Source organism: Pristis pectinata, chromosome 20 (genome assembly GCF_009764475.1).
Source record: "Pristis pectinata isolate sPriPec2 chromosome 20, sPriPec2.1.pri, whole genome shotgun sequence".
In the NCBI taxonomy this organism is placed as follows: domain Eukaryota; kingdom Metazoa; phylum Chordata; class Chondrichthyes; order Rhinopristiformes; family Pristidae; genus Pristis; species Pristis pectinata.
This window is the reverse complement of record NC_067424.1, coordinates 41,088,048-41,115,143: the sequence shown is the minus strand read 5'-3', so window position 1 is coordinate 41,115,143 and position 27,096 is coordinate 41,088,048. Positions and strand designations below refer to the sequence as shown.

Here is a 27,096-nt window from a genome sequence, read left to right as displayed (position 1 = left end):
GTTGCCCAGCGAGCTGGTCCCATGTTTGGCCCATAGTCCTCAAAACCTCTCCTGTCCATGGACTTATCTAGATGGCTTTTAAATGTTGCTGATGTGCCCGCCTCAACCACTATTTCTGGCAGCTCTTTCCAAATACGCACCAGCCTTTGTGTGAAGAAGCTGCTCCTGATGTCCCTTTTAAATCTTTCACCTCTGATCTTAAACCTATGCCTTCTTGTTTTCAGCACTACCTCCCTGGGAGAAAGACTCTGGGCTTTCACCCTGTCTGTGCCCCCCATGATCTTATACACCTCGATCAGGTCATCCCTCAATCTCCAATGTTCCAGGAAATTAACTCCTAGTCGACACAACCTCTGCTTGTAACTCAGCTCCCCAAGTCCAGGCAACATCCTGGGAAATCCTTACTGCACTCTTTCTAGCTTAATAACGTCTCTCCTATAACAGGGTGACAAAAACTGTGCACAATGCTCCAAGTGCGGCCTCACCAACATTGTGTACAACTGCAACATAACCTCCCAACTCCTGTACTCAGTACCCTGACTGAAGGCCAGCGTGCCAAACGTCTTCTTCACCGTCCTGTCTACCTGTGACCCTATTTTCAGCAAACTGTGCACTTGTACCCCTGGGTCCTTCTGTTCCACAACACTCCCAGGGCCCTACTATTCACTGTACAAGTCCAACCCTGGTTTGATCTCCCAAAGTACAATACCTCATGTGTATCTGGATTGAAAGCCACTTCCCAATCCTCAGCCCACAGACCCAGCTGATCAAGATCCCGCTGTAGTTTCCCACTACACTATTTACTACACCACCTATTTTAGTATCATCCGCAAACCTACTTACAATGCCTTGTACATTCACATCTGGATCATTTACATGGATTACAAATGACAGTAGCCAAAACAATACAAGCCGCTGGAGGAACTCAGCAGGTCAAGCAGCATCTGTGTGAGGAGAGGGGTTGTCGACGTTTCGAGTCTAGAGCCTGCCTCAGGACTCGAGGGGGAAATGGTCGGTGTAAAGGAGAGGGGCGGTGTTCCGTGAGACGGGCAGCGGGAGGTGGACAGAGGAGAGGTGAAGGCCACCTCCTCCACCCACTGAGTTCCTCCAGCAGCTTGTTTGTTGCTCCAGATTCCAACATCTGCATCTCTTGTGTCTCCATTTAGACAGGACCTTGTCAGGATTGATTGGGAGGAGCTGTTACGTAGACAGGGCGGTGAAGAAGGCATTTGGCACACAGGCCTTCATCGGTCAGTGCACGGAGTACAGGAGTCGGGATGTTATGTTGCAGTTGTACAGGACATTGGTGAGGCCGCACTTGGAGTCCTGGGTTCAGTTCTGGTCACCCTGCTGTAGGAAAGATGTCGTTCAGCTGGAAAGAGTGTAGAGGGAGATTTACGAGGATGTTGCTGGGACTCGAGGGACTGAGTCATGGAGAGATGTTGGGCAGGTTGGGACTTTATTTTCTGGTGTGCTGCAGACTGAGGGGTGGCCTCATAGATGTGTGTAAAACCAGGAGGGGCATAGACGGCGAATGCGTGCACTTTTTCCCCCAGGGTTGGGGAATCAAGGACTATAAGGCACAGGTTTAAAGTAAGAGGGAAGAGATTTAAAAGGGACCTGAGGGGCAACTTTGTCACCCAGATAGTTGTCCGTATATGGAATGAGCTGCCAGAGGAAGTGGGTGAGGCAGGTACATTAACAACATTTAAAGGACACTTAGACAGGTCCATGGATGGGAAAGGTTTAGGGGGACATGGGTCAAATGTGGGGAGATGGGACTGGCTCAGATCGGTCTGGAGCAGTTGGGTTGAAGGGGCTGTTTCCGTGCTGTGTGACTCTGTGACTCCCAAGTAGGTCAGTGGTTGAAGGAGGGGGTCTCATCCCCACCGTCTCCAGGGGCGATTAGGGATGAGCGATAAGTGCTGGCAAGCCCCCCACCATCTCCAGGAAGACAACAATTCACCCTCTCCTCCGCCGCGCTCAGGATTTCCGTAGTGGCAGGTGGGCGGGAAGGGACACCCATCCACCCCCGTCCATCCCCCATCCATCCACTCCCTACAACCCCGCCCCCAACTCTCTCCCCCCAACACCAACAAAGGCCAAACGCTGGTGGCTCTGACAATGTTCTCTCTCTCTCTCTGTTGCTCTGCTTCATCTGAAGGCCCAGTGGGGCACCAGCCCCCGCACCTCCTGCACGTAGATATCGGGGAGCAGGCCCAGCGGGGTGGGCACCATGCGGACGCTGTTCCTGCTGAAGAGCCGCCTCTCGTAGTCGATCAGCTGACGCCAGAAGCCAGAGTTGGGGCGGATGAGGGGGCGCCGGGAGCGGACCCAGTTGTGAGCCTCCCGCAGGCTCTGGCCGTGGTGCTTCATCAGGTAAGCGAGGCAGAGGGTGGGGGAGCGGCTGACCCCCGCCACGCAGTGCACCAGGGTCCTGCCCCCCAAGCGGGACACCTGCTGGATCCTGTCAGCCACCGTGTCAAAGTAGAGGGAGAGGGGGGCGTGTGGCAGGTCGGGAAGGGGCACCCTCAGGTACTCCATGTCCGGCCAGCGAGGGGCGCCCAGCTCCAGGGTGGCGTTGACCACGCAGGTGATGCCCCGGGCGCGGAGAGCCTGCCGGTCCGAGGCCACCGTTCCATTGCTCAGGAAGAGGGAGGGGGTGATCTGGGCCATGCCCGACAGGGCGGAGGGGTGGGTGGGGCTGTAGGGGAGGGGGGAAGGGAAGGATGGGGGAGGACGGGGAGCGGATGGGGTGGGAGCTTGGGTCTTGGGGTGCGACAGGCCGTGGGGCTGGGAGTTCATGTGGGCGAGGCGCGAGGGAGGGGGGTGGCATGGGTCATGGGCTGTGGGGGGGTAGTGGGAGGGCGAGGGAGGGGGAGTGGATGGGGAGAGGGAGGGGAGGGAGAGAGGGGGGAGCGTGAGAGAGGGAGGGAGGGGGAGGGCGGGAGGGGGTGGGAGAGGGGAATGGGTGAGGCGGGGGTGGGCAGGGGGCATGGGAAGAGAGGGGGAGAACGGGGGAAGGAGGGAGAGAGAAGGGAGGGGCAGATGGAGAGGGGGAGGGGAGAGAGGGGGAGAGGTGGGACAGAGGGTCAGAGAGAGGGGGAGAAAGGGGAGAGAGAAGGAGAGAGGGGGTGAGAGGTGTAGGGGACAGAGGGGGAAGTGGGAGTGGAGTGTTGGATGGAGAGAGAGGAAGGGAGAAAGAGGGGAGAGAAGGGGGAGAGGGTGGGAGAGGGGTGAGACAGATAGGGGGAGAGCAGAGGGGTGGAGGGACGGAGGAAGTGAAGGGGAGAGAGAGGTTGGAGATCAAACTTCAACCATCACTGACCCCACCGCGCCCTGCAACCCCAACACAAACCCTGTATCCTCCGTCCCCCACTGCAACCCTGTGCCCACTGACCCTGTCCCCCACTGCACTACCTGACCACCCCGCCCAACACCTTGCTCCCTCTGACACACCAACCGCCAGATAACACCCCCTGACCCTATCCAAAACTCTTTACATACTTCTTAAACTCCTCTATCATATCTGCCTCCAACACCAACCCTGGCAGCGCACTCCAGGCACCCCCCACTCTCTGTAAAAAACACTTGCCCCGCACATCTCCTTTGAACTTACTCCCCCTCATCTTAAATGCATGCCCTCCTGTATTAGACATTGCGACCTTGGGAGAAAAGGATACCAGCTGCCTACTCTATCTGTGCCTCTCATAGTCGTACAAACTTCTATCAGGTCTCCCCTCAGAATGAAATACTCCAGATGCGGCCTGACCAGAGTTTTATAAAGCTACAGCACAACTTATTGACTTTTGAACTCAATGCCTCGATTTACCACCCGATCAACCTTTGCGGCCACCTTCAGGGACAGTGGTCAGTATATGGAACGAGGTGCCAGAGGAAGTGGCAGAGGTGGGTACAATTACAGTGTTGAGAAGACACGTGGAGAGATATGTGGACAGGGACAGTTTAGAGGGATCTGGGCCAAACACGGCCAATTGGGAGCAGCTCAGATGGCAATATTGGTCGGCATGGACCAGTTGGACCGAAGGGTCTGCTTCTGTACTGTATGACTCTATGATTGTATAGTTCTAGATACCCCAGCCGGGGGAATCACCCTCCCTGCACCCGGTCAGAGTTTTACTGAGATCTGTCTCCTCTCGTTCTACTAAACCGCAGTGAGTGCAGTCAACAGCCTGCTCGATCCCTCCTCCCACAGAGCTGGGAAGTCACTCTGTGGCTGTACAAGGCATTGGTCAGGCTGCACTTGTAGAATTGTGAACGATTCTGGTCACCGCACTGCAGGAAGGGATAGTGTGGCAAAAAGTGTCAGACAGCACGGAAGCAGGCCCTTCGGCCCAACTCGTATATGCCGACCATGACGCCCAGCCGGTCTAATCCCATCTGCCTGCATTTGGTCCGTATTGCGCTAAACCAGGATAAATTTTCCCAAAACCCTGCTAAACCCCAGTATGAGAAGATGGACCCTTGACCTCACAATTTACTGCATCATAGCCTTGCACACTATTGTCAGCCTGCAGTGCACATTCCCTGTAGCTGTGACACTTTATTCTGCATTCTGTTATTGTCCGCTACAATAGCAATACGTTACAATAACAATACATGTTATTGTAATGGTATGCAAGACAAGTCTTTCACTGTACCTCAGTACATGTGACAATAATAAACCAATCTATCTTTCCTGTCCATGTACCTAACCAAGTGTCTCTTAAACGTTGTTAATGTACCTGCCTCAACCACCTCCTCTCGCAGCTCGTTCCATGAACGGACCACCCTCTGGGTGAAAAAGTTGCCTCTCAGGTTCCGATTAAATCTCTCCCCTTTCACCTTAAACCTGTGCTCTCGAGTTTGAGATTCCCCAACCGTGGGAAAAAGGCTGTGCACATTCAGCCTATCTATGCCTCTCATCATTTGATAAACCTCCATATGGTCACCCCTCAGTCTCCTACACTCCAAGGAATAAAGTCCCAACCTGCTCAACCTCTCTCCATAACTCAGTCCCTCGAGTCCCAGCAACATGCTCCTAAATCTCCTCTGCGCTCTTTCCAGATTTATGACATCTTTCCTGCACCAAGGTGACTCCATCTACAAGTTTGCAGATGATACAGCGATGATTCTGGGTACAAGAAGGAGATAGAGAGCTTAGTGGCATGGTGTCATGACAACAACCTTTCCCTCAATGTCAACAAAACAAAAGAGCTGGTCATTGACTTCAGGAAAGGGGGCGGTGCACATGCACCTGTCTACATCAACGGTGCTGAGGTTGAGAGGGTTGAGAGCTTCAAGTTCCTTGAAGTGAACATCACCAACAGCCTGTCCTGGTCAAATCACGTAGATGCCACGGCCAAGAAAGCTCACCAGCGCCTCTACTTCCTCAGGAGGCTAAAGAAATTTGGCATGTCCCCTTTGACTCTCACCAACTTTTACTAGAAAGCATCCTACCTGGACGTATCAGGGCTTGGTACAGCAACTGCTCTGCCCAGGACAGCAAGAAACTGTAGAGAGTTGTGGACACAGCCCAGCACATCACAGACACCATCCTCCACTCCTTGGACTCTTGTCTTTACCTCTGGTTGTCTTGGCGAAGCAGCCAGCATAATCAAAGACCCCACCCACCCGGGTCATTCTCTCTTCTCTCCTCTTCCATCAGGTAGAAGATACAGCAACCTGAGGGCACGTACCACCAGGCTTAAGGACATCTTCTACCTCACTGTGATAAGACTATTGAATGCTTCCCTTATACAATGAGATGGACTCTGACCTCACGATCTACCCTGTTGTGACCTTGCACCTTATTGCACTGCACTTTCTCTGTAGCTGTGACACTTTACTCTGTACTGTTATTGATTTTACCTGTACTACCTCAATGCACTCTGTACTAACTCAATGTAACTGCACTGTGTAATGAACTGACCTGTACGATCGGTATGCAAGACAAGTTTTTCACTGTACCTTGGTATGTGACAATAATAAACCAATACCAATACCAACACTGAACGCAGTATTTCCCAGGTTCCATACACCCATTTGCCCCTCAGGTCACCCCCTCTCACCTTAAACCAGTGCCCTCTAGAGTCATAGAGTCATACAGCACAGAAACAGGCCCTTCGGCCCAACTGGTCCATGCCAACTGTGTTGCCCAGCGAGCCGGTCCCATCTGCCCGCGTTTGGCCCACAGCCCTCTAAACCTCTCCGAGGAGGGGAGACTAGTTTCCGTAATGTGCTGGGCTGTGTCTCCAGCTCTCTGCAGTTTCTTGCTGTCGTGGATTTATCTCGATGGCTTTTAAATGTTGCTAATGTGCCCACCTCAACCACTATTTCTGGCAGCTCATTCCAAATATGCACCACCCTCTGTGTGAATGCCACGGATCTGTCCCTGATGTCCCTTTTAAATCTCTCGCCTCTGATCTAAAACCTGTGCCCTCTTGTTTTTAGACTATGTCACTCATTGAGACTCAGCCCGGTGATATCCATGCAGAGTTGTCCCATCTCTTGCCCTACCTTTCCACGCCCCCACCCCCTTGGCTCTGTAACCCCCCCCCCCCCCCCCACACCCAGAACTGTTTGCCTGTCCTCACCTGCCAGCCAGCCTGCCTTGGTCAGGGACAGAGGGAGGTGGAGAGGTGTCTGATGTCTGGGTCTTGTTACTTGAGGAGTCCGCCCACTCACACTTCAAACACTGCCCGCCACTGGGGGTTGTGGTGGCGGGGGTGGGGTCGGGGGTGTGTTTGAAACAAACACCCTGTCTCCATGGCAACCGCCGTGGGCGGGGCCTCCACACCTGGTCCATTCACAAAAGGTGGTTTGGCGCCGGGGCGGGAAAGGAGATCCTCACTTTATTCAGACGTAACAGAAACTTCCGACAAACCCCGGAGAATCTGACGAAGAGTTTTCCCAAAGCTGCCTCGGAGTTTGGGTAAACTTTCTATAACTTTGTGCGCAGTTATCCTGGAGTCTGGGTCAACTTTATAAAACGTTGTGCACAGTTACCCCGGAGTTTGAGTAAACTTTATACAACGTTGTGTGTGGTTATCCCGGAGTTGGGGTAAACTTTATATAACTTTCTGTGCAGTTATCGCGGTGTCCGGGTAAACTTAATATAACGTTATGTGCAGTTATTACCGGAATCTGGTTAAACTTTATATAATTTTGTGTGCCGTTATCCCCGAGTTTGGGTGAACTTAATATAAATTTGTGTGCGGTTACCCTGGTGTTTGGGTAAACTTCATATAGCATTGTGTGCAGTTATCCCGGAGTCTGGGTAAACATTTTAGAACTTTGCATGCGGCAATCCTGGAATTTGGATACTTTATACAAAATTATAAATTTTACAAAGTTAAATAAAGTTTACCCAGACTCCGGGATTACTGCACAAATTTGGATACATTATGCAAAATTATAATTTTGTATAATGTATCCAAATTCCAGGATTGCCGCATGCAAAGTTCTAAAATGTTTACCCAGACTCCGGGATAACTGCACACAATGCTATATGAAGTTTACCCAAACACCAGGACAACTTCCTGAAAATTTGATACAGACTCCGAACCAAATTCATCCAAAGTTTTTATAAAGTACATACAAACACCAGGGTAACTTTTCCCCAAAATCCCCGAGAAGTATATCCGAACTCTGGACAAATTTATCCAAAGTTTTTGTAAAGCTTATGCAAACCCCGGGATAACTTTTCGCAAAAGTTCTGGCAAGTGTCAAAAAGAAAACCTGGAAATGTTTAACTTTCTCCCAGGAAAACCATCGAATTTTTAGGAAAATTTTATAAGCTCCAGAACCATGCCTGCAAAACTTGACCTGAAGTACTGAAGAGAGAAAAAAATTCCAAGATTTATCCAAAAAACTTCTGGGAAAATAAAACACTGCAGATGCCGGAAATCCGAAATAAACCCAGTAAAAGGTGGAAATTCCCAGTGGGTCGGCCAGTCAAAGTCACAGTCGAGTTTACTGTCAGACGCACAGATCCGTGTGTGCACAGGGGCAATGAAAAACTTACTTGCAGCAGCAACACAGGCACAGAGCATCAGATACAAAAAGCAGCAGGAAAACATAAATTAAACATAAATTATACAGTTTTTTTTACAGGAAATAACCCAATTAGAACAAAGTGGTCCCAGTTTTGCTCTCCTGAGGCAGTGATCAGGGTTGTGCCGGTTGGTTCAAGAACTGAGTGGTTGAAGGGAAGTCGCTGTTCCTGAACCTGGTGGTGTGGGACTTCAGGCTTCTGTACCTCCTGCCTGATGGTAGCTGCGGAAGATGGCATGGCCCGGATGGTGGGGATCTCTGATGATGGATGTTGCCTGCTTGAGGCAGCGTCTCCTGTAGATACTCCCGATGGTGGGGAGGGATGTGCCCGTGATGTATTGGGCAGAGTCCACCACTCTCTGCAGCTTCTCACGTTCCTGCGCGTTCGAATTGCCGCACCAGACCATGATGCGACTGGTGAGGACACTTCCAACAGTGCATCTGTAGAAGTTTGTTAGAGTGTTTGGTGACAAGCCGAACCTCCTTAACCTCCGAAAAAAGTAAAAATGCTGGCACGCCTTCCTTGTGATTGCATCTGTGTGCTGGGCCCAGGACGGGTCATCCGAGATGTTAATGCCCAGTGATTTAAAGCTGCTGACCCTCTCCACCGTGGAAGATAAAGCAGATGTGTTCCAGACCTGAATGTTTGACCCTGTATCTCTCCCCATAGAAGCTGCCCAACCAGGACGTCTACAACATAGTGGTGCGAACACTGAGTTTTCCAGTTTTATGTGACCCTCCCCTCTGGTGGGGTTTTGTCCCCTTTTTCCCTCACATTCCCCCCCCCCCCACCTCTCTTTCTGAGACCACAAGATACTGGTTACACAGTTCAACAGATCAGGGAAACCACCCTTCCCTCCACGGACTCTGTCTTCACTGCCTGCTGCCTCAGCAAAGCAGCCAACATAATCAATGACCCCACCCATCCCGGACATTCTCTTTTCTCCCTCCTCCCATCGGGAAGAAGATACAAGTGCCTGAGAACATGTACCACCAGGCTCAAGGTCAGCTTCTGTCCCACCATTATAACACCCTTGAACGAACCTCTCATACGGTAAGGATGGACTCTTGACTTCACAATCTATCTCGTTGTGGCCCTTGCATCTTATTGTCTGCCTGCACTGCACTTTCTCTGTAACTGTAACATTTTATTCTGCATTCTGTTATTGTTTTTGCCAATTTGTACTATCTCAATGTATGAGATGATCGGTCTGGATGGCATGCTAAACAAAAGCTTTTCACTGTATCCTGGAATAATAAGAATTACTGATAATAAACCAATTACCAATGAGGAAAGAGATTAAAAAACAGAACCACACGGGTACTGATGTCTGGACTACTTCCAGTGCCACGCGCCAGTGAGGGCAGAAGCAGAAAGATGGGCCAGATCAATGTGTGGTGGAGGAGCTGGTGCAGGGGGCAGGGATTCAGGTTCCTGGATCATTGAGATCTCTTCTGGGGAAGATGTGACCTGTACAAAAGTCAACGTCGGTTTTATTGTCTTATGCGCAAGTGCACAAATGCACAGGTGCAATGAAAAACTTGCAGCAGGATCGCAGGCACTGAGAGCCATCGAGCAATACTGCATGGATACAGGCCCTTCGGCCCAACGAGTCCATGCCAACCATGTCCACAACCCAGCTATTCCCAGTACCTTGCATCATGTAAGCTGCATTCACAAGGAAAACAGAAATTAAATGTAAATTATTACACAACCACACACAAGAGCGACTGGTTGCACCTGAACTGGAGGGGGACCAATACCCTGGGAGGGAGATTTGCAGACGCTACTTGGGAGTGTTTGAACTACGTCGGCAGATGGGTGGGAAGGTGAGCAGGAAGCAGGCTGATGAGAGGTTGGCAGCTAATCCTGCAGTCAATGAGAGAAGGTTAAGCCTCCAGGACAGGAACAGGGCAGAGGGAGAGGAGGGACCACTGTATTAAACCGATTTAGTTCAATGCAGGAGGCTGAACGGGCCAGGTGGACAGACTCAGCAGGTGTGTTGGCTCTGGAGACTGGGATATTATGGCCATAATGGAAACACAGCTGGAGAAGGGCCAGACTGGCAGCTCAATGTTCCAGGATACAGGTGTTGCAGGTGGGACAGAGGTACAGGTCGGACAGCAGGGGGACACAGGTGATTCTGTAGATGCTGGAAGCTGGATAGACACACACACAGGGCTGGAGGAAATCAGCAGGTTGGGCAGCATCTATGGAGGGAAATAAACAGTCGACGTTTTGGGTCGAGGCCCTTCATCAGGACTGGAGGGAGAGAGGGTAGAAGCCAAGATAAGAAGATCGGGGAAGGGGGAGGAACACGGGCTGGCAGGTGACAGGTGAGTCCATGAGGAGGGAGGGCAGGTAGTTGGGTGTGTGGGAGGGGGGAGTGGAATGGAGTGATGGAAGCAGCTGATGGGTGACAGGTAGAAGATGCAACGGGCTGAAGAAGGAATGTGGCAGGAGAGGACAGGAGAACATGGAATGAAGGGAATGAGGGCGGGGAATAGATGGACAGGGGGAGGGAAGGTGGCACAGGGATCAGGGAAGACAAAAGGGGGGAAGGGGAGAGTGAAGGTGGGAGGGGTTACCGGGAGTTGGAGAAATCGATGTTGAGGCCGTCAGGTTGGAGACTCCCAAGGCAGAATATGAGGTGTTGTTCCTCCAGCCTGGGTCCAGCCTCGAGGTGGCAGTAGAGGGGGCCGTGGATGGACACGTCAGTGTGGGAGTGGGATGTGGAATTGGAGTGGGTGGCCACCGAAGTCCTGGCTTTTGATGCGGATGGAGTGAAGGTCCTCGATAAAGTGGTCTGCGTCGGATCTCACTGATGTAGAGGAGGCCACACCGGGAGAACCGGCTGCAAAAAGTGACAGCCCCGGATTCACGGGTGAAGCGCTGCCTCACCTGGACGGACTGTCTAGGGCACTGAATGGTGGTGAGGGAGGAGGTGTAGGGACAGGTGTAGCACTTGGTGCGGTTGCAGGGATAAGTGCCGGGAGCATCATCTGTGGGGATGGACAAGACGACAAGGGAGTCACGAAGAGAACGGTCCCAGCGGAAGGAGGACAGGGAGGAAGGAAGATGTGCCTGGCAGTGGGATTCCATTGGTGGTGGTGGAAGGTGCGGAGAATGATGTGTTGGATACAGAGGCTCGTGAGGTGGGAGGTGAGGACAAGGGGAACCCTGTCCCAGTTATGTCGGAGTGGGCGTGGATTGGGTGAGGGCAGACGTGTGGGAAATGGAGGAGATGCGAGTGAGGGATACGTTGATGGTGGTGGAAGGAATACCCCGTTTCCTGAACAAAGAGGACATCTCTGATGTCCTGGGATGGAAGGCCTCTTCATGAAAACAGATCTTTTCATCCAGTGGCTAATGATAAAGCAAATATCTGCGTAAGGGCCTCTACAATTTCTTTTCTAGCCTCCCACGAAGTCCAAGGATGCACTCCATCAGGCCCTGTGGATTTATCCACCTTCATGCGCTGTAAGGCTGCAAATACCTCCTCCCTGGGAATATGAATGTTCCCCAACCCATCTCCACGTTTCCCTCATCTCCTGACCAACCACAATTTTCTCTGCAGTGAACATAGAAGAGAAATGTTTGTTAAAATTCCCACCTATCTCATGCGGCTCAAGACATTCGTGGCCCTGCTGATCTCTGAGGGGACCCACTCTCTCACCAGCCACTCTATTTTTAATATACCAAGGGAACCTCTTGGGATTTTTCTTAAATTTAACTGCCCAGTCTTTGTTCTCCTGATTTCACTCTTAATTGTATTCTTAATCTTCTCATGGTCATCAAGGGATTAGATCGAACCAGACCTCCTAAACCCAATGTATGCTTCCTTCCTTTCCTTGATCAGAACCTCAATATCTCTCATCAGCCAGGATTCCCTGAACTCGCCAGGTTTACCCTTCACCCAAACAAGAACATGTTGCTCTTGGACACTTGATGTCACACTCTTAAAAGTCTCCCACTTTCCATTCGTTCCATTTACTTCAAACAGGCTCAGCCAGTCCACTTCTGCTGGATCTTGTCCGATTACCCCTCAAATTATCCTTGTTCCAGTTTCGGATCATCAACTGTGGACCTGTCCTATCCATTTACTTTGTTATCTTAAAACTATATGGTCACTGGAGCCAAAGTGCTCCCTGACTGCCACCTCAGTTACCTGCCCTACCTTGTTCACTTACAGAAGGTCTGGTATTGCAGCCACCTGAGTAGAGCCCTCGACATATTGACTCAGGAAACATTCCTGGACACATTTCACAAATTTCACCCCGTCCAGGCCCTTAATACTGGGTGGCTCAGTCAACACTGGGGAAATTAAAATCTCCCCCAAATACAACCCAATTATTCTTACAGCTGTGAAGTCTCGTGGAATCCAGGGAGAGCGAGTTGGGCAGATTTTATTGCAATCAGGAGGAAGACACGCCAGAAGAAACTCAATTGAGTTTTGATCCGTTGCAGAGAATTGGCAGAGGGAGTTTAAGCCGGCCAAATGTTAGGTGTTGTACTATGGGTGATCAAATATTCAGTGACTGTACACTGTTAATGGCAGGACCCTCAGCAGTGTTGATGGACAGAGGGATCTCATGGTGCAAATCCACAGCTCTCTGAAAGTGGCTGCACAGATTGATAGGTCGGTAAAGAAGTCGTACGGCATGTTGGCGTCTGTTAGTCAAGGCATTGAGTTCAAGGGTGAGGAAGTTATTTCACCACTGTTCAGCTGCATCCGGAGTATTGCATTCAGTTCTGGTCGCCCCGTTACAGGAAGGATGTGGGAGCGTTGAAGAAGGTGCAGAAGTTCCAGGATGCTGCTTGGATTAGAGGGCATGTACTGTTAGAAGTTGGACAAACTTGGGTTGTTTTATCTGGAGCGTCAGAGGTTGAAGGGAGAACAGATAACGGTTTGTAAGATTAGGAGAGGCACAGATAGAATAGACAGTCGGTATCTTTTTCCCAGGGATGAAATATCTGATACCAGAGTACATGCCTTTAAGGTGAGAGTGGGTAAGTTCAAAGGAGATGTGTGGGGTAGGTTTTTTTACCCAGAGAGTGGTGGGTGCGTGGAATGCGCTGTCAGGTGTGGCAGTGGAGGGAAATACGATCGGGGCACATGGATGTACAGAGAATGGAGGGCTATGGACATTGTGCAGACAGAAAGGATCAGTTTAGTTAAACATTTAAAAGCTTGTTTAATTAGTCCGGCCAAAGGGCCTGTTCCTGTGCTGTACCTCGTTTTCTAACCCAGGTCTCTGGATGTGTGACCTAAAACCTCAACCAGTGGACGTAGTCCTGCCGAGAAGAACCGACTTCAGATAATTCAAAGTCAAAGTCGAGTTTATCGTCAGAGGCACAAGTTCACGTACCCACAGGTGCAATGAAAAGCCTACTTGCAGCGGCATCACGGGCACATTGCGTTATATCAGCAGGATTCTCAAATTAAAACATTAAACATGAATTATACACAGTTTGTGCAGGGAAAACAGCTCATTTAGAACAAGACAAAGTCACAGAGTTGGGACGATATTCCTTCCAGTTCACCATTCCCGGCCCGATTCTGTCAGTTCCCCCTCAGTGTTTTGGGAGCGGCAGAGACGGAGTTGGTTCAGGCGGGGCAGCGGCGCGGATTTCTCAGCTCCTCTCCGCGCTGAGCGCATCTCACACTGAGAGTGAGGGGAGATTTCACCACCGCCTTCAGCTGCTCCCTGCTTAGTCTGGGTCACCGCGTAAAGGGCCGTGTTCGTGCAGCCGCTCAGGAGCTGCAGCATGAAGCCCAGTTCACTGAGGGTACCAGGTGGAACCACGGCCACAGCAATGGAACACAATCGGGGCCACACAGAATTCACCGTAAACACCGCCCACAACAGGATGAAATTCCCCGACACAACCAACAGTAAAATGAGGCATTTCCTGTGGTTCTCCGTCTCCGGGTCTCCGGGACTCTCCCCACTGCTGGCACCCCGGAGTCTCCTGCGGGCTCTGCTCGCCACTAAAACGTGTCTGATGGTCAAAGCATTGAGCAGGAGAATGAGGACAGATTGGATCACAGGCGTGAGGAGGGAATGGAGGGACTCGACTGCGCTCCAAACCACTGAGGACAGAAGGACCGTGGACCGCCTCTTTCCCAGCACAACCAAGGCAAATTAAAAAGCTGGTAGTCTCCTGAGAGCAGGAAATGCCAGAAAATGTTGTTTAAACAGCTCAACACGGTCACCGTCCCCAGAACCACAGCCGCCGTTCTCTCGTTGCAATGTTTCGCTTTCAGCTTTGATAACGAACGGCCACAAACCGATCAAAGGTGAAGGCGATGGTGAACCAGACAGAACAGTCGGTGGCTGCGGAAGGCAGGACGGCGTGGATGTTACACGTGTGGATGGGCAACACGAAACGAAAGGCGTCCCGATAGACAATCGGAATCTGCCTCAGTATCAGGTCGAGGACAACGACCAGCAGACCCGCCGTTGCCACGGCCAGCAGGTAGAGAGTGATGCCTTTGGAGAGACCGCACTTTCCCCGCGACAGGACCACAACCGTCAGCATTTTCACTGTGAGGAGGGAACTAAACACAAACATGACAGCGGGCTTGGAGCAACGTTAGCAGATCCACAGAGAGGGAAATACAATGTAGAAACCTGTTCTTGGATTCAGAGTTGGAGGTGGCTGGACCCGACACTGGGGTTGTCTGCTGGAGACGGGGATCAGTGAAATCCACCAGTAACTGGAAAATAACAGCATCACCTCGACCAACAGACAGGTGAGAAGCGGTGGTTCCGTGGTACGGTGAAGATGCCTGACCAGTGAACAATTCGTTACGTGTTCCAGTTAATAAAGAACAAAGTCCTCACGATCTGAGCTTAGGTTGAGGGAGAGGTGATATATTGACCGGGTCAGTATGCGGAATCAGCCGAGGATCCTGATCCCGATCATTGCTCAGTGCTCTGTGAAAGTGTCGCTGATCATTTTGTGGTGACCGGGGGTCAGTGTGGGTTGGAGACTCGGTCACTCTTCCTGCTCTTTATGCGGCGACTTTATGTTAGTTGTGGGTGAATCAGCCCAGGGTTCTCCCTCTATTTACTACCATCAGCATCAGTGTGTCAGGGCCTCTGGTATTATGAATGTTCCCCAAAACACCTCCACTGGCTTCTCTGATCTCTTGAGAAACCAGGATTTTCTACTCAGTAAACATCGAGGAGAAATGTTTGTTAAAAATCTCACCCTTTTCTTGCAGCTTAAGACATAGGAGGCCCTGCTGATCTCTAAGGGGACCGACTCTCCCCCTGGCCACCCTTTTACTCTTAATATAGCTGTAGAACCTCTTGAGAATTTTTCGTAACCGTACCTGCCAGACCATCTCATACCTCCTCCTTGCCCTCCTGATTTCCCCCTTAAGAGTATTCTTAATATTTTCAGAGTCACCAAGCGATTCATTCGTTCCCGATCTCCTAAACCCGACGTGTGCTTCCTTCTTTTTCTTAACCAGAGCCTCAATATCTCATAAGCCAAGTTTCCCTAAACTTTCCAGGTTTACCCTTCACCCTAACAGGAACATGCTGCCCCTGGACTCTTGGACACTCTAAAAACCTCCCACTTGCCATTCGTTCCTTTCCCTTCAAACAGGCTCTGCCAGATCCTGCCTAATTCCCCCAAAATTAGCCCTGCTGCAGTTCAGGACCTGAACCTGTGGACCTGACCAATCCTGTTTCATCGCTGTCTTACAACTAATAGAATTATAGTCACTTAGAGCCAAAGTGCTCCCTGACGGCCACTCCAGTTACCTGCCCTGCCTCGTTCCCTGTGAGAAGGTCCAGGATTTCAGCCTCCCGAGGAGGGGTCGCTATCCTCGTTAGTAAAACTAAGGTGTTGGAGAGGATTTCAGACAATTTACAACTGTATTACGGAGAGTTGCGAGGGCCCCCCTGCACCTCCCGCTGCAGCCTGATGACCCAATGGTTCGTTGCAGAGCTCGGATCACTTCAACGCACCTGGCTCGCTCCACACATTCTCCCGGGTCCCTCGCCATGTTATCACACCAGGACCACATCTGCTTCACCCCGCCGGATACACAACCCCTTCGCGTCGCCCGATCCACTTCCAATCGAGCTGCTCTGCCTGCATTTCCAGTCACCCCGCTGTCCCTGCTCTGTGTGGGGCATTATACTTCGGGCTCTCTTGTTTCCATGCTCCTTTGCTCCTCCTGCACTTTCAACAGCCCTGCTCTGACTGCACGGAGAATCACAGTGACTTCACTGCCCTTCCAAATCCTGATGCAGTGTTTCGACACCAAACGTCCTCCCACAGATGCTGCTCGACCCGCTGGGTTCCTGCAGCAGATTGTTTGCTGCCCCAGCCTCCAGGGTCTCCTGGTGTCTCCTTCGTCCTTTCAGGTGCGCCTCTGCCCCACCCTCCCTGCTCCGCATCGGGACGGCCCAAGAGACACCAGATTATTATGAACCATTCTGAGCGCCCTGATCCATTCTGTTCCATTTCAAACTTTATTTACGAGATATTCGAAAATATATAACTGCAGAGCGATCGAGATATTTATTATTATTTAAAATATTTATTATTGACCATTGGTTAATAAAATTGTGTTGGTGAGGGTTTAGCACAATTTACAACGATATGACGTGGGGTTGCGAGGCCTCCTCCGCACCTCCCTCTGCCGGCTGGTGAACTCCCCCTTCACTCTGCACGGCCTGCATCACTTCAGCACGTCTGAGACGCTCCACCATCCTCCCGGGTCCCTCTCCGTGCTGCCATCCGCTCCACCCTGCCCGATCTGCAATCCCTTCACATCTCCCGGTTCACCTGCAAACCCCCTGTTCTGCCTGCACCGCCAATCCCCCCCGCTGTCCCTGCTCTGCGTGCGGCGTTTCATCGCTGCTCACTCTCGGCTCGCTCCCCTCCGCTCTGTTTACATGTGCTTCCCCCCCCCCCCCCCGCCCTCCACCCCGCTCCGCATCGATAGGGCCGGAGACACACACCCCATCACCAGGAACCATTCGCTTTTTTTAAAGGCTATTTTCTGGATATTTCAAAACATAAATACAGAGCGTCAATGCATGTAATCAGCAGTTCCTCGGACTGGGATAAAGCAGGGTGAATCCCTCGGAGCAATCAAAGAGCATGAACCGGGCACATGGGGCACTTCTTATAGTGCTGGAGGGCTAGGGAGGTCCAGCCCAGGTAATTTACAGGGGGCCAATGGCCTGGTGTCAGCAGGGGCTAAAGGATCACAAAGGCCAATGGCCCAAGGCCTAGTACAAAGGTGCTTAAAGGGGCCAATGGTCAGGTATGCACTGATGTGTGGGGTGGAGCCAAACCTTGATTGACAGCGGTGTGTCTTTCGACCAGGTAATGGGCAGTGCTGTCACTTGACAGTTGTGGCCCTCCACAATACGGGTGCCCAGTGGTCAGTGTGTACATGCTGGGCCAAATGGCCTGTTTCCATGCTGTGTGGCTCTGGAACTCTCTCAGGGCAGAACCTGAGTGACGGAGTCTCCCCGAGGCATTTCCAATGGAACTGGTTTCTTCCTGATATCTTTAACGTTGTTCTTTCCCTGTCTGTGCTGTGAATCGGAGCGAACTTCTTGTGGCTGAGGCCGGTGTTGGCAACAGGCCTGAGACGGAGGCTTTCTCCCAGGGCAGGGCCTGAAATCCTGGGCTTGTCATTTTGGGTCTGGCTGCAAATCCTGGGCGAGGCCACACAGCCTGGGGCTGGTGTTTGGAGCCAGGCCACACAGCCTGGGGCTGGATTTCAGAGCTAGACCACACAGCCTGGGCCTTTGTTTGACTATGATTGAATCCCCAGCCTGAACTGAAGCCAAGTCTGAACCAATAACGACCCCAGACCTCTCTTCAGCTGAATTTATTGCACAGTGTGAATCCACAGAGAACTGAGAGCGGCGAATGAGTGAAGCAGCAGGTTGTCCCTTGAGCTATTCGACCACATGTGCCTCACCTCCTGCTTTCAAGAGCCAAAGCATTCCTGCCCCCACCCATGTAGATCTCTGTAAACACCCCCACAGTCCCCAGTCCTCATGTTCCCCTTCACCACAACCTGACCCCCACCCAAACATAGAGGGGCTGATTGGCTTCCTGCTGTCCCCATGTCCCAGACTTGAGGGGCTGAATGGCCTCAAAGGACAGGAGGAAGGACAAAGGGTCCCCACAGTCACACAAACCATGTTGGGTATCACGGTCTTGACGGCGACAAGGACTGGGTGACTGAGCTGTTACCCCCCCCCCCCACTCCCCCTCCCACACCCCCACCCTCTGCACCACAGCCCAGGCGATCGGCACCATCACTTCATCTTCCCAGGAGTCTGGAGCTGCAGAGATTCATTCGTATCAATGTGGTGTTCTCCCAAAGCCTGGGGGGAGAGAGAGGGGGTAAGAGAATATCTGGGAGGGAGGGAGGGAGGGAGAGTCAGAGAGAGAAAGGGGGGGATAATGAGGGAAGAAGAGAAACAGTGTCTGGGAGAGAGTGCGGGGGAGAGAGTGCGGGGGAGAGAGTGGGGAGAGAGTAGGGAGGAGAGTAGAGGGAAAGAGTTGGGGAGAGAGTCAGGGAGAGTGTAGGGGAGAGAGAGTATGAGAGGATAGAGGTGGGATTGACAGGGGAGTGGTGGAAGGAGAGAGGGATCAAGAGAGACTGATAAATAGAGAGTTAAACTGCAATAGATGTAGGCAGAGAGAGAGTGAGGAAACACAGAGAGACGAGGGAGAGACAGAAAGAGCAGGAAAGTGAGAAAATGGAAGAGAGAGACGGAGGGAGACAAAAGACAGAAAGAGAAATAGACAGAAAGAGAGAGAGAGAAATAGCAACAAGGATTCAAAAGAATCCCGGAGAGAGCAGAGGGGGAGAAGGAGGTGCCCGTACCGTGTAAATGCCGTCTTCTTGCTGTGGGGAGAAGAGAAAGGGAGAAAAAAAGATCATAAATATGTTGTTGCAACAACTGAACATGTCCCGTCACACACTTCCAGGGCACGGGTCAGACACAGGGTGAAGCTCCCTCTACACTGTCCCGTCACACACTCCCAGGGCACGGGTCAGACACAGGGTGAAGCTCCCTCTACACTGTCCCGTCACACACTTCCAGGGCACGGGTCAGACACAGGGTGAAGCTCCCTCTACACTGTCCCGTCACACACTCCCAGGGCACGGGTCAGACACAGGGTGATGCTCTCTGGCTGGACTGGGAGAATCTGAAGGAAGGAGAGTTTATTTGCAACAACCTCTGCTGCTGGAAAGGGGATTTCCTTTCAGAGAACAGCTGCGTTTACAAGGTTGGTTCCAGAAAGTGTTGGGGGAGGTTGAAGCGGCTGGAAGATCGTGGGGGTCGGACTGTCAGCCCAAAGGGAGCAGAGACGGTGAGTGTTTTGGTTGTTAACGTCAGTGAACTCCCCCAACCCCCAGCCTCACGGACTGGGTCTCAGATCCACTTGCCTGCAGCCCTTTTCCTCCAGATGACCCAGAGAATCACGATGAGAGCGGAGATCGGGAGGGTCATCAGCAGCACCTCCAGAATGATCGGCAGGGTCGTTGTATTGCGTATTGTTGTTGTATCAGATGTTGTTGTTGTATCGGGTGTTGTTGTTGTATCAGATGTTGTTGTTGTATCAGGTGTTGTTGTTGTATCGGGTGTTGTTGTTGTATCGAGTGTTGTTGTTGTATCGGGTGTTGTTGTTGTATCGAGTGTTGTTGTTGTATCGGGCGCTGCACCGGGGGAGGAGAGAAGATTCCGTGATTAATCCCATCCTCACGCTCCCAGTGACACGGGATCGACGGATCCACTCCATCCCACCTCAGGCCGGAGAAATCTCCCCGTCACCCCAACACCGTGCCTCAGTCCCCTCCACACACCCCTCACCACTCCCCTCCACCCCCTCTGACCCACCACAGCCCACCCTCCATTCACCCCTCACACTCTGCTCCGTCCACTGCCGTTCTGCTGAACAGGAGAGACTCGGAACAGGTCTGGCAGCTGAAAACGGGGTGTCCGTGAGGCACTGTGGACCATCAGCGGCACCAGACATGTCCCCCACACAGTCTGTAACCCAGCACATCCCTCACCTCACCGTCACCAGGGCAACAGAAGAGATGCCGAGGGGAAATCCAGAGGAAAGCTGAAGAAGGACGGAAAACTGTGAGGAAGAATTTGGAACTGGGTCGTTTGCAAGGGTCTGTCGACTGAGGAGGTTTGCCTGCTGGATGGTTCCTGCTTTGCGAGGTCTGTGCCGGTGTTTCAAGGGCTGTGGGAGCAGCAGTGGCTGGCAGGTTGTCAGGGTGCGCTGAGAGGGAGCTGAGACTTTGTTCACCAACCAGGTGAAAGATTTCTGGACACGCCTTGGACCTTTGTGAGGCGGGAGCAACCTCGGGCCACATAGAATATACGACAGTACAGCAGAGGTACAGGCCCTGCGGCCCACCACGTCTGCACCAAACGTGATGCCAATTTAAACTCAATCTGTTCTGTGTTTCAATGATCCACATCCCCCACTCCCTGCACATTCATGTGTCTATCTAACAGCCTCTGAAATACCACTGTAGTATCAGCTTTGCAAACGAACAGACAATATCTCTTGGGCAGCAGTCTGTGCTCTGGAGACAGAGCTGCTTGTTTGCAAAGCTGTGCTTTTAACATCAACCTGATTACTGCTTGCAGCTTACATTAAGAACTGAAGGCTGGTTCTTGTTGGAATTATAAGATACCTAAGATATGATAAGATCTCTTTATTAGTCACACGTACATCGAAACACACAGTGAAAAGCGTCTTTTGCGTAGAGTGTTCTGGGGGCAGCCTGCAAGTGTCGCCACGCTTCCGGCGCCACAACTTCCTAGCCCAGATGTCTTTGGAATGTGGGAGGAAACCGGAGCACCCGGAGGAAACCCACGCAGACACAGGGGAATGTACAAACTCCTTACAGACAGTGGCCGGAATTGAACCTGCATCACTAGCGCTGTAAAACATTACGCTAACCGCCAATTAATGTCTGCTCTCCATAATTTCATAGCTCCAGAATAATCCCTGACATACTCGATGGCAAGCATCTAATAAAGAGATCTTATCTTATCATATCTTATGTATCTTATAATTCCAACAAGAACCAGCCTTCTTTACCACTCGATCTACTTGCGTTGTCACTTTCAGGGAGTTCTGGACCTGGACCCCAAGATCCCTCTGTGCGTCAGTACTGTCAAAGGTCCGGCCATTAACTGTTGACTTTCCCCCTTACATTTGACATCCCAAAGTGTATCACCTCACCCTCCACGTTCACCTCGATGGCCCAGGATGGGACAACTGCCCCTCCGCTCTGCCGTGCCCGGGGCAGTGGATGCCAGGGTAGAGTGTGGCGTAGGCGACGGAGTTGCGATTGTCCGAAGGGAAGGAAGGCAAATATGGAGAATAACCACCTCCAGGTGAGTGCCCCGGAGAAGCAGAGCCCACATCTGTGTCCGGGTCTGAGCACAGGGAGTCCACCCAGACCGGGGTTCAGCGAGGGCCCAAGACAGTTGGGAGAGAGGACGAGGTGACGGAGGCTGAGGATTCCCCCGTAATGGAGGTCTCTGTGCCTCCCCACGTCAGTGGGATAAGATAGAGGAGGCATGTGCCCTGTGCCAGAGGACGGCCCTGTAGTAATGGGGCCATGGGAGTGGGGAGATATCTGTGGGGCGGACCAGTCAGCTGCTGGAGGCGTGGGCAGGGAGGAGGGCGAGGTCCTGGGGTGTGGACAGGGGACAAATTGGAATCCATCGACAGTGAGACGGCAGGCAGCCTCGTACCCCGGACTGTGTCTTTGCTCGTCCCCGAGGTGACATCAGGAAATTCTCAGAGGATGCACGGCGCACCAGTAATAAGGCAAAGCTGCCTCTGACCACTGCATCCATTCATCCTCAGAAGGAAGGGGAAGGATGCTGAGGTGAACAGGTATGAGTGGTGCCAGTTCTGTGATCCCTGAGCCACCTCATGAGGAACTGCACGGCGAGGAATGTCTGCGCGCCTCTTAGAAAGGTACTGGTGGCAGGTTCCAATGTGTTCCTGACATGGGAACCACCACAGCATCCGCAGCAGCAGGGGGTCTCTCCGCAGCTTTCACCATCTCTCGGTCCTCAGGGATGGGAGAGATGTGATGAGCTTCCTGCAGGAACCCCACACCGTCCCGGGAGATGAACCCACTGGCTCCTGGAGTGATGTTGCGGGGGGCGGGTGGGGGGGTCTACGTGAGTCACCTCAGCTTCGCTTCCAGTGGGGTGGCTACCTCGTTAGTCCCAACTTTTCAGCCAGAGATTTTAAAAGTCCAGGAACGCACGCCAGGTTGCCTGCTTCACCTCACCGTGCACCTGGACGGTTCTACTGGACCTGTTGGTCAGTGACGGATCTGTAACGGTGGAGCCAGAGGGAACTGGTGCCTCAGTCTGTTGCTTTTAGGTGACTCTGCTCTCGCCAGATCTGTCCAGCGAGGACGCACACAGTTTTGCTGAGATCAGACAAGCTGACCAGTGACCTCCAGCAACTCTGGAAGGCAAGTCCCCAGGGACGGACGGGCTGACAGTGGAGTTCTTTAGGGCCGTCTGCGACACCCCGGGAGATGACTACATGAGGGTCCTGAGGGAAGGCTTGGTGACCCCAGAGATACCCATCATGTGGCGCAGGGCTGCCATAAGCCCAGAGGGCTGCTCCATTAGTCACCTCTCATTGTGTTGACCAGGAGAAGTCATTTCAAAGGGTGGATTATGAATATCTTTTAGGGACATAGACTGCATGTTGTGACCAGTGTCCAACTTTTGTCTGCTGTGGAGTGCCTTGTGAAAGTCATAGCATCCTGAACCACGATGCGTGTTCCTGAGACGGACTCTGAGGTTGGGACAGAGAGATGAAAGATGAGTGAAGTGGCAAATGGATCCAATGTGGGGAAGTGTGAGGTCACGCACCAGTTGGAACAATCAACAGGCCGATTATTCTCTGAATGGAGGGAGGCTGCAGGTGAGTGAAGCTCGGAAGGACTGAGGTCTTCCAGTGCAAGGGGCAGTTGAGAAACAGTTCAGAAGGCAAACTGCAGTTTGGCCGTTGTGAAGGGGCTGGAGTTTAAACAACGAGGAGACCTTGTTGCAATCGTACAGGGTGTTGGTGAGGGCCCACCAATGCCACGGCAGCTCTGCACCAAAGGACGTTCACCCCGCTCATTCCATAAGACAAAGGAGTAGAATTAGGCCGTTCGGCCCATTGACTCTGCTCCACTATTCAAACACAGCTGATTAATTTTTCCCTCTCAACCCCGTTCTCCTGGTAACCTTTGACTTCCTTCTTAATCAAGAACCTATCAACCTCCGCTTCAAATACACCCAATGACTGGCCTCCACAGCCGTCTGTGGCAATGAATCCCACGGGTTCACCACACTCTGGCTAAAGAAATTCCTCCTCATCTCTGTTCTAAAGGGACATCCTTCTATTCTGAGGTTGTGTCCTCTGGCCCGGACTCTCCCACTAATGGAAACATCCTCTCCACGTCCACTCTATCCGGGCCTTTCAATGCTCGGGAGGTTTCAATGAGATCTAAACTCCAGTGAGTACAGGCCCAGAGCCATCAAAAGCCCCTCATACATTAACCATTTCACCCCGGGATCATTTTCATAAACCTCCTGTGGACCCTCTCCAATAACAGCACTTCCTTCCTTACATATGGGGCCCAAACCTGCTCACAATTCTCCAAATGTGGTCTGACCAACGCCTTATATAAAGCCTCAGCATTACATCCTTGCATTTATATTCTAGGCCTCTGGAAGTGAATGCTGACGTTGCATTTGCCTTCCTTACTGCCGACTCAATCTGCAAGATAACCTTTAGGGATTCATGCACTAGAACTCCCAAGTCCCTTTACATCTCCAATTTCTGAATTTGCTTGTTTAGAAAATAGTCCACGCCTTTATTCCTTCTTCCAAAGTGCATGACCGTACACTTCCCTGCGCTGTATACCATCTGCCAATTCTTTGCCCATTCTCCCAACCTGTCTAAGTCCTTCTGCAGACTCCCTGCTTCTTCACCACAACCTGCCCCTCCAGCTATATTTGTATCATTTACAACCTTGGCCACAAAACCATCAATTCCGTCATCTAGATCATTAAAGTATAACATGGAAAGCAGTGGACCCAACACTGACCCCCGAGGAACACCACTAGACACCGGCAGCCAACCAGGAAAGGCCCTACTTTTTGCCTTCTGCCAGTCAGCCAATCCTCTATCCATGCTGGTACCTTTCCTGTAATACCACGGGCTCCTGTCTTGTTTGGCAGCCTCACGTGCAGCACCTTGTGAAAGGCCTTCTGAAAATCCAAGTAAACAACATCCACTTTAAACGTTATTTATACAGCACGGTAACAGGCCCTTCCGGCTCAATGAAGCCACGCCACCCAATTACACCCATGTTAACCTACTAACCCATACGTCTTTGGAATATGGGAGGAAACCGGAGCACCCGGAGGAAACCCATGCAGTCACACGGAGAACATACAAACTCCTGATAGACAGCAGCAGGATTGAACCTTGATCGTTGGCGCTGCAATAGCGTTACGCTAACTGCTACACTCTCGTACCCTGCCTCTCCTTTGTCTATCCTGCCTGTTACTTCCTCAAAGAATTCCAATCGATTTGCCTGGCAAGATCTCCCCTGAAGGAAACCATGCTGACCTTGGCCTATTTATCATGAGCTTCCAAGTGCCCCGAGACCTCATCATTAATAATGGACTCGAACATCTCACCAACCACTGAAGTCAGGTAACTGGCCGATCATTTCCTGTCTTTTGCCTCCTTCCCTTCTTCGAGTGGTTTTCCAGTCGTCTGGAACCATTCCTGACTCTAGTGATTCTTGAAAGATCACTGCTCATCCCTCCACAATCTCTTCAGCTACCTCTTTCAGACCCTGGTGTGTCGTCCATCTGCTCCAGGTGACTTATCTATCTTCAGACCTTTCAGTTTCACAAGGACCTTCTCTTTAGCAACAGCGACTACACTCCTGCTCCCTGACTCTCTGAATTTCTGGCACGTTGCTGGTGTTTCCACAGTGAAGACTGATGTAAAATACGTATTCAGTTCATCCGCCATTTCCTTGTTCCCCATCACTACCTCTCTCTTGTCGTTTTCCAGTAGTCCGATGTCCACTCTTGCCTCTCTTTTACTGCTAATATACCTGAAAATACTTATTATATATTATTGGCCAGCTTACCTTCATATTTCACCTTCTCTCCCCTTATTGCTTTTTTCAGTTGCCTTCTGTTGGTTTTTAAAAGTTTCCCAATCCTCTCGCTTCCCACTCATTTTCTGCAATATTGTGTGCCCTCTCTTCTGCTTTTACGCTGCCTTTGACTTCCCTCGTCAGCCACAGTTGCCTCATCCTCCCTTCAGAATGTTTCTTCTTCTTTGGGATGAAAAGATCCCTCATCGTCCGAATTACTCCCAGAAACTCCTGCCAGTGCTGCTCTACCGTCATCCCTGGTGGGGTCCCCTTCCCATCAACTCTGGCGAGCTCCTCTCTCGTGCCTCTGTAGTTACCTTTATTCAACTGTAACACCCATACATCCAATTTTAGCTTCTCCCTCTCAAACTGCAGGGTGAGTTCAATCATATTATGGTCACTGCCTCCTAATGAAGAGGTGTAGGATTAATAAACTATAACTGTATTCATATCTTAAGACGGATGAGAATTATGGCTGCTCAAAATACTGATTTAAAAAGTGTCCTTCAGGCCAGAACAGCCACACCACTGCTTACCTGGGCTGGGTGCTGTGTGGTAATTGCTGTGTCTGGAATTTAATTGGATTCCCATTATGTTTGACTGTGGAGATGATGGTCAATATTAACGGAAAATGGGAAGGCTGTCTCAAACAATGAAGGTGATACCTGCCTTTGTCTCACCTGATTGCAAAACGATGAGCTGAACCTGTGGTGTGAGGCTGCTCTCTGTCCATCTGCAGTAGCCCTTTGTCCGTTTCCTGCTCAACCAAGAACTCCGGCACCTGACTCATTAAAGTGTGTGTGACAATCCCTGTATAAATCTCTGTCTACCCCTTTGTACTGAGAAAACTCGGGAAGCGACTCTTAGTGAGTGCTGAAGAGAATTCTCCTAGCGGTGCACTGCTAATAAAAGTATGTGTTCAAATCGACCTCGTGGCACTGTGTTACTTACAGTGGACAGAAGGGGAAAATTAATTTCGGGACGACAGTTAGGGTTCCTTAACCTTAAGTTCCCAAATCAAATCTGGTTCATTGCACAACACCAAAACCAGAATTGCCTTTTCCCAAGTGAGCTCGACCACAAGCAGCTCTAAAAAGCCATCTCGTAGGCATTCTACAAATTCCTTTCATTGGGCTCCAGTAATAACCTGATTTTCCCTATCTACCTGCATATTGAAGGCCCCCCTGACCACTGGAACATTGCCCTCTTACATACCTTTTCTGTCTCCTGTTGTAACTTCTACCCCACATCCTGGCTACTATTCAGAGGTCTGTACAGAACTCCCATCTGGGTCTTTTTACCCCTGCAGTTTGTTAACTCTCCCCACAAGGATTCCACATCTTCTGATCCTCTGTCACTTCTTGCTCAGGATTTGATTTCATTTTTTACCATCAGAGCCACCCCACCCCCTCTGCCCACCTGCCTGTCTTGTCGATAGGATGTGCATCCTTGGATCTTTAGCTCCCAGCTGTGATCTTCTTTCAGCCACGACTCTGTGACGCCAAGAATGTCACACCTGCCAATGTCTAACTGCGCTACAAGCTCATCTACCTTATTTCGTACACTGCGTGCATTCAAATATAACACCTTCAGTCTGTATTCACCACCCTTCTCACATTGGTCTCCATGTTGCCTGAAGTTGAATTCTTACCCCTTTCTAATCTTTCTAATATTTGATTGATCGAGGATGGAGGGGTGTGGAGAGATGGCACAGAGGAGGAATGGGACCGTGGTCACACTTAATGGTGGGAGAGGCTGGAGGGGCCCAGTGGCCTATGTTGCTCCTGTTGTCCTGTGTTTTTCGCGT

At 51.2% G+C, this 27,096-nt stretch overlaps 2 protein-coding genes across 2 annotated transcripts in view; both read right to left on the bottom strand.

The window, feature by feature from the left end:
* Positions 1-2,154: 2,154 nt before the first annotated feature.
* On the bottom strand, positions 2,155-6,808 carry LOC127581060 (dual specificity protein phosphatase 14-like). Its single transcript, XM_052035122.1, has 2 exons — positions 6,597-6,808; positions 2,155-2,704 (listed from the first exon to the last, which is right to left on the bottom strand). The coding sequence occupies exons 1-2, from the start codon at positions 6,806-6,808 to the stop codon at positions 2,155-2,157; spliced, it is 762 nt and encodes a 253-aa protein (XP_051891082.1).
* Positions 6,809-16,599: 9,791 nt separating this feature from the next.
* The window catches only part of LOC127580917 (uncharacterized), a 164,473-nt gene continuing 153,976 nt past the window's right edge, over positions 16,600-27,096 (bottom strand). Inside the window, exons 5-7 of the mRNA XM_052034898.1 lie at positions 19,502-19,775; positions 18,939-18,955; positions 16,600-18,432 (exon numbers count right to left, since the gene is read on the bottom strand). Coding sequence (XP_051890858.1) covers positions 18,410-18,432; positions 18,939-18,955; positions 19,502-19,775 — 314 coding nt within the window. The 3' untranslated portion in view covers positions 16,600-18,409. The remainder of the gene's footprint in view (positions 18,433-18,938; positions 18,956-19,501; positions 19,776-27,096) is intronic.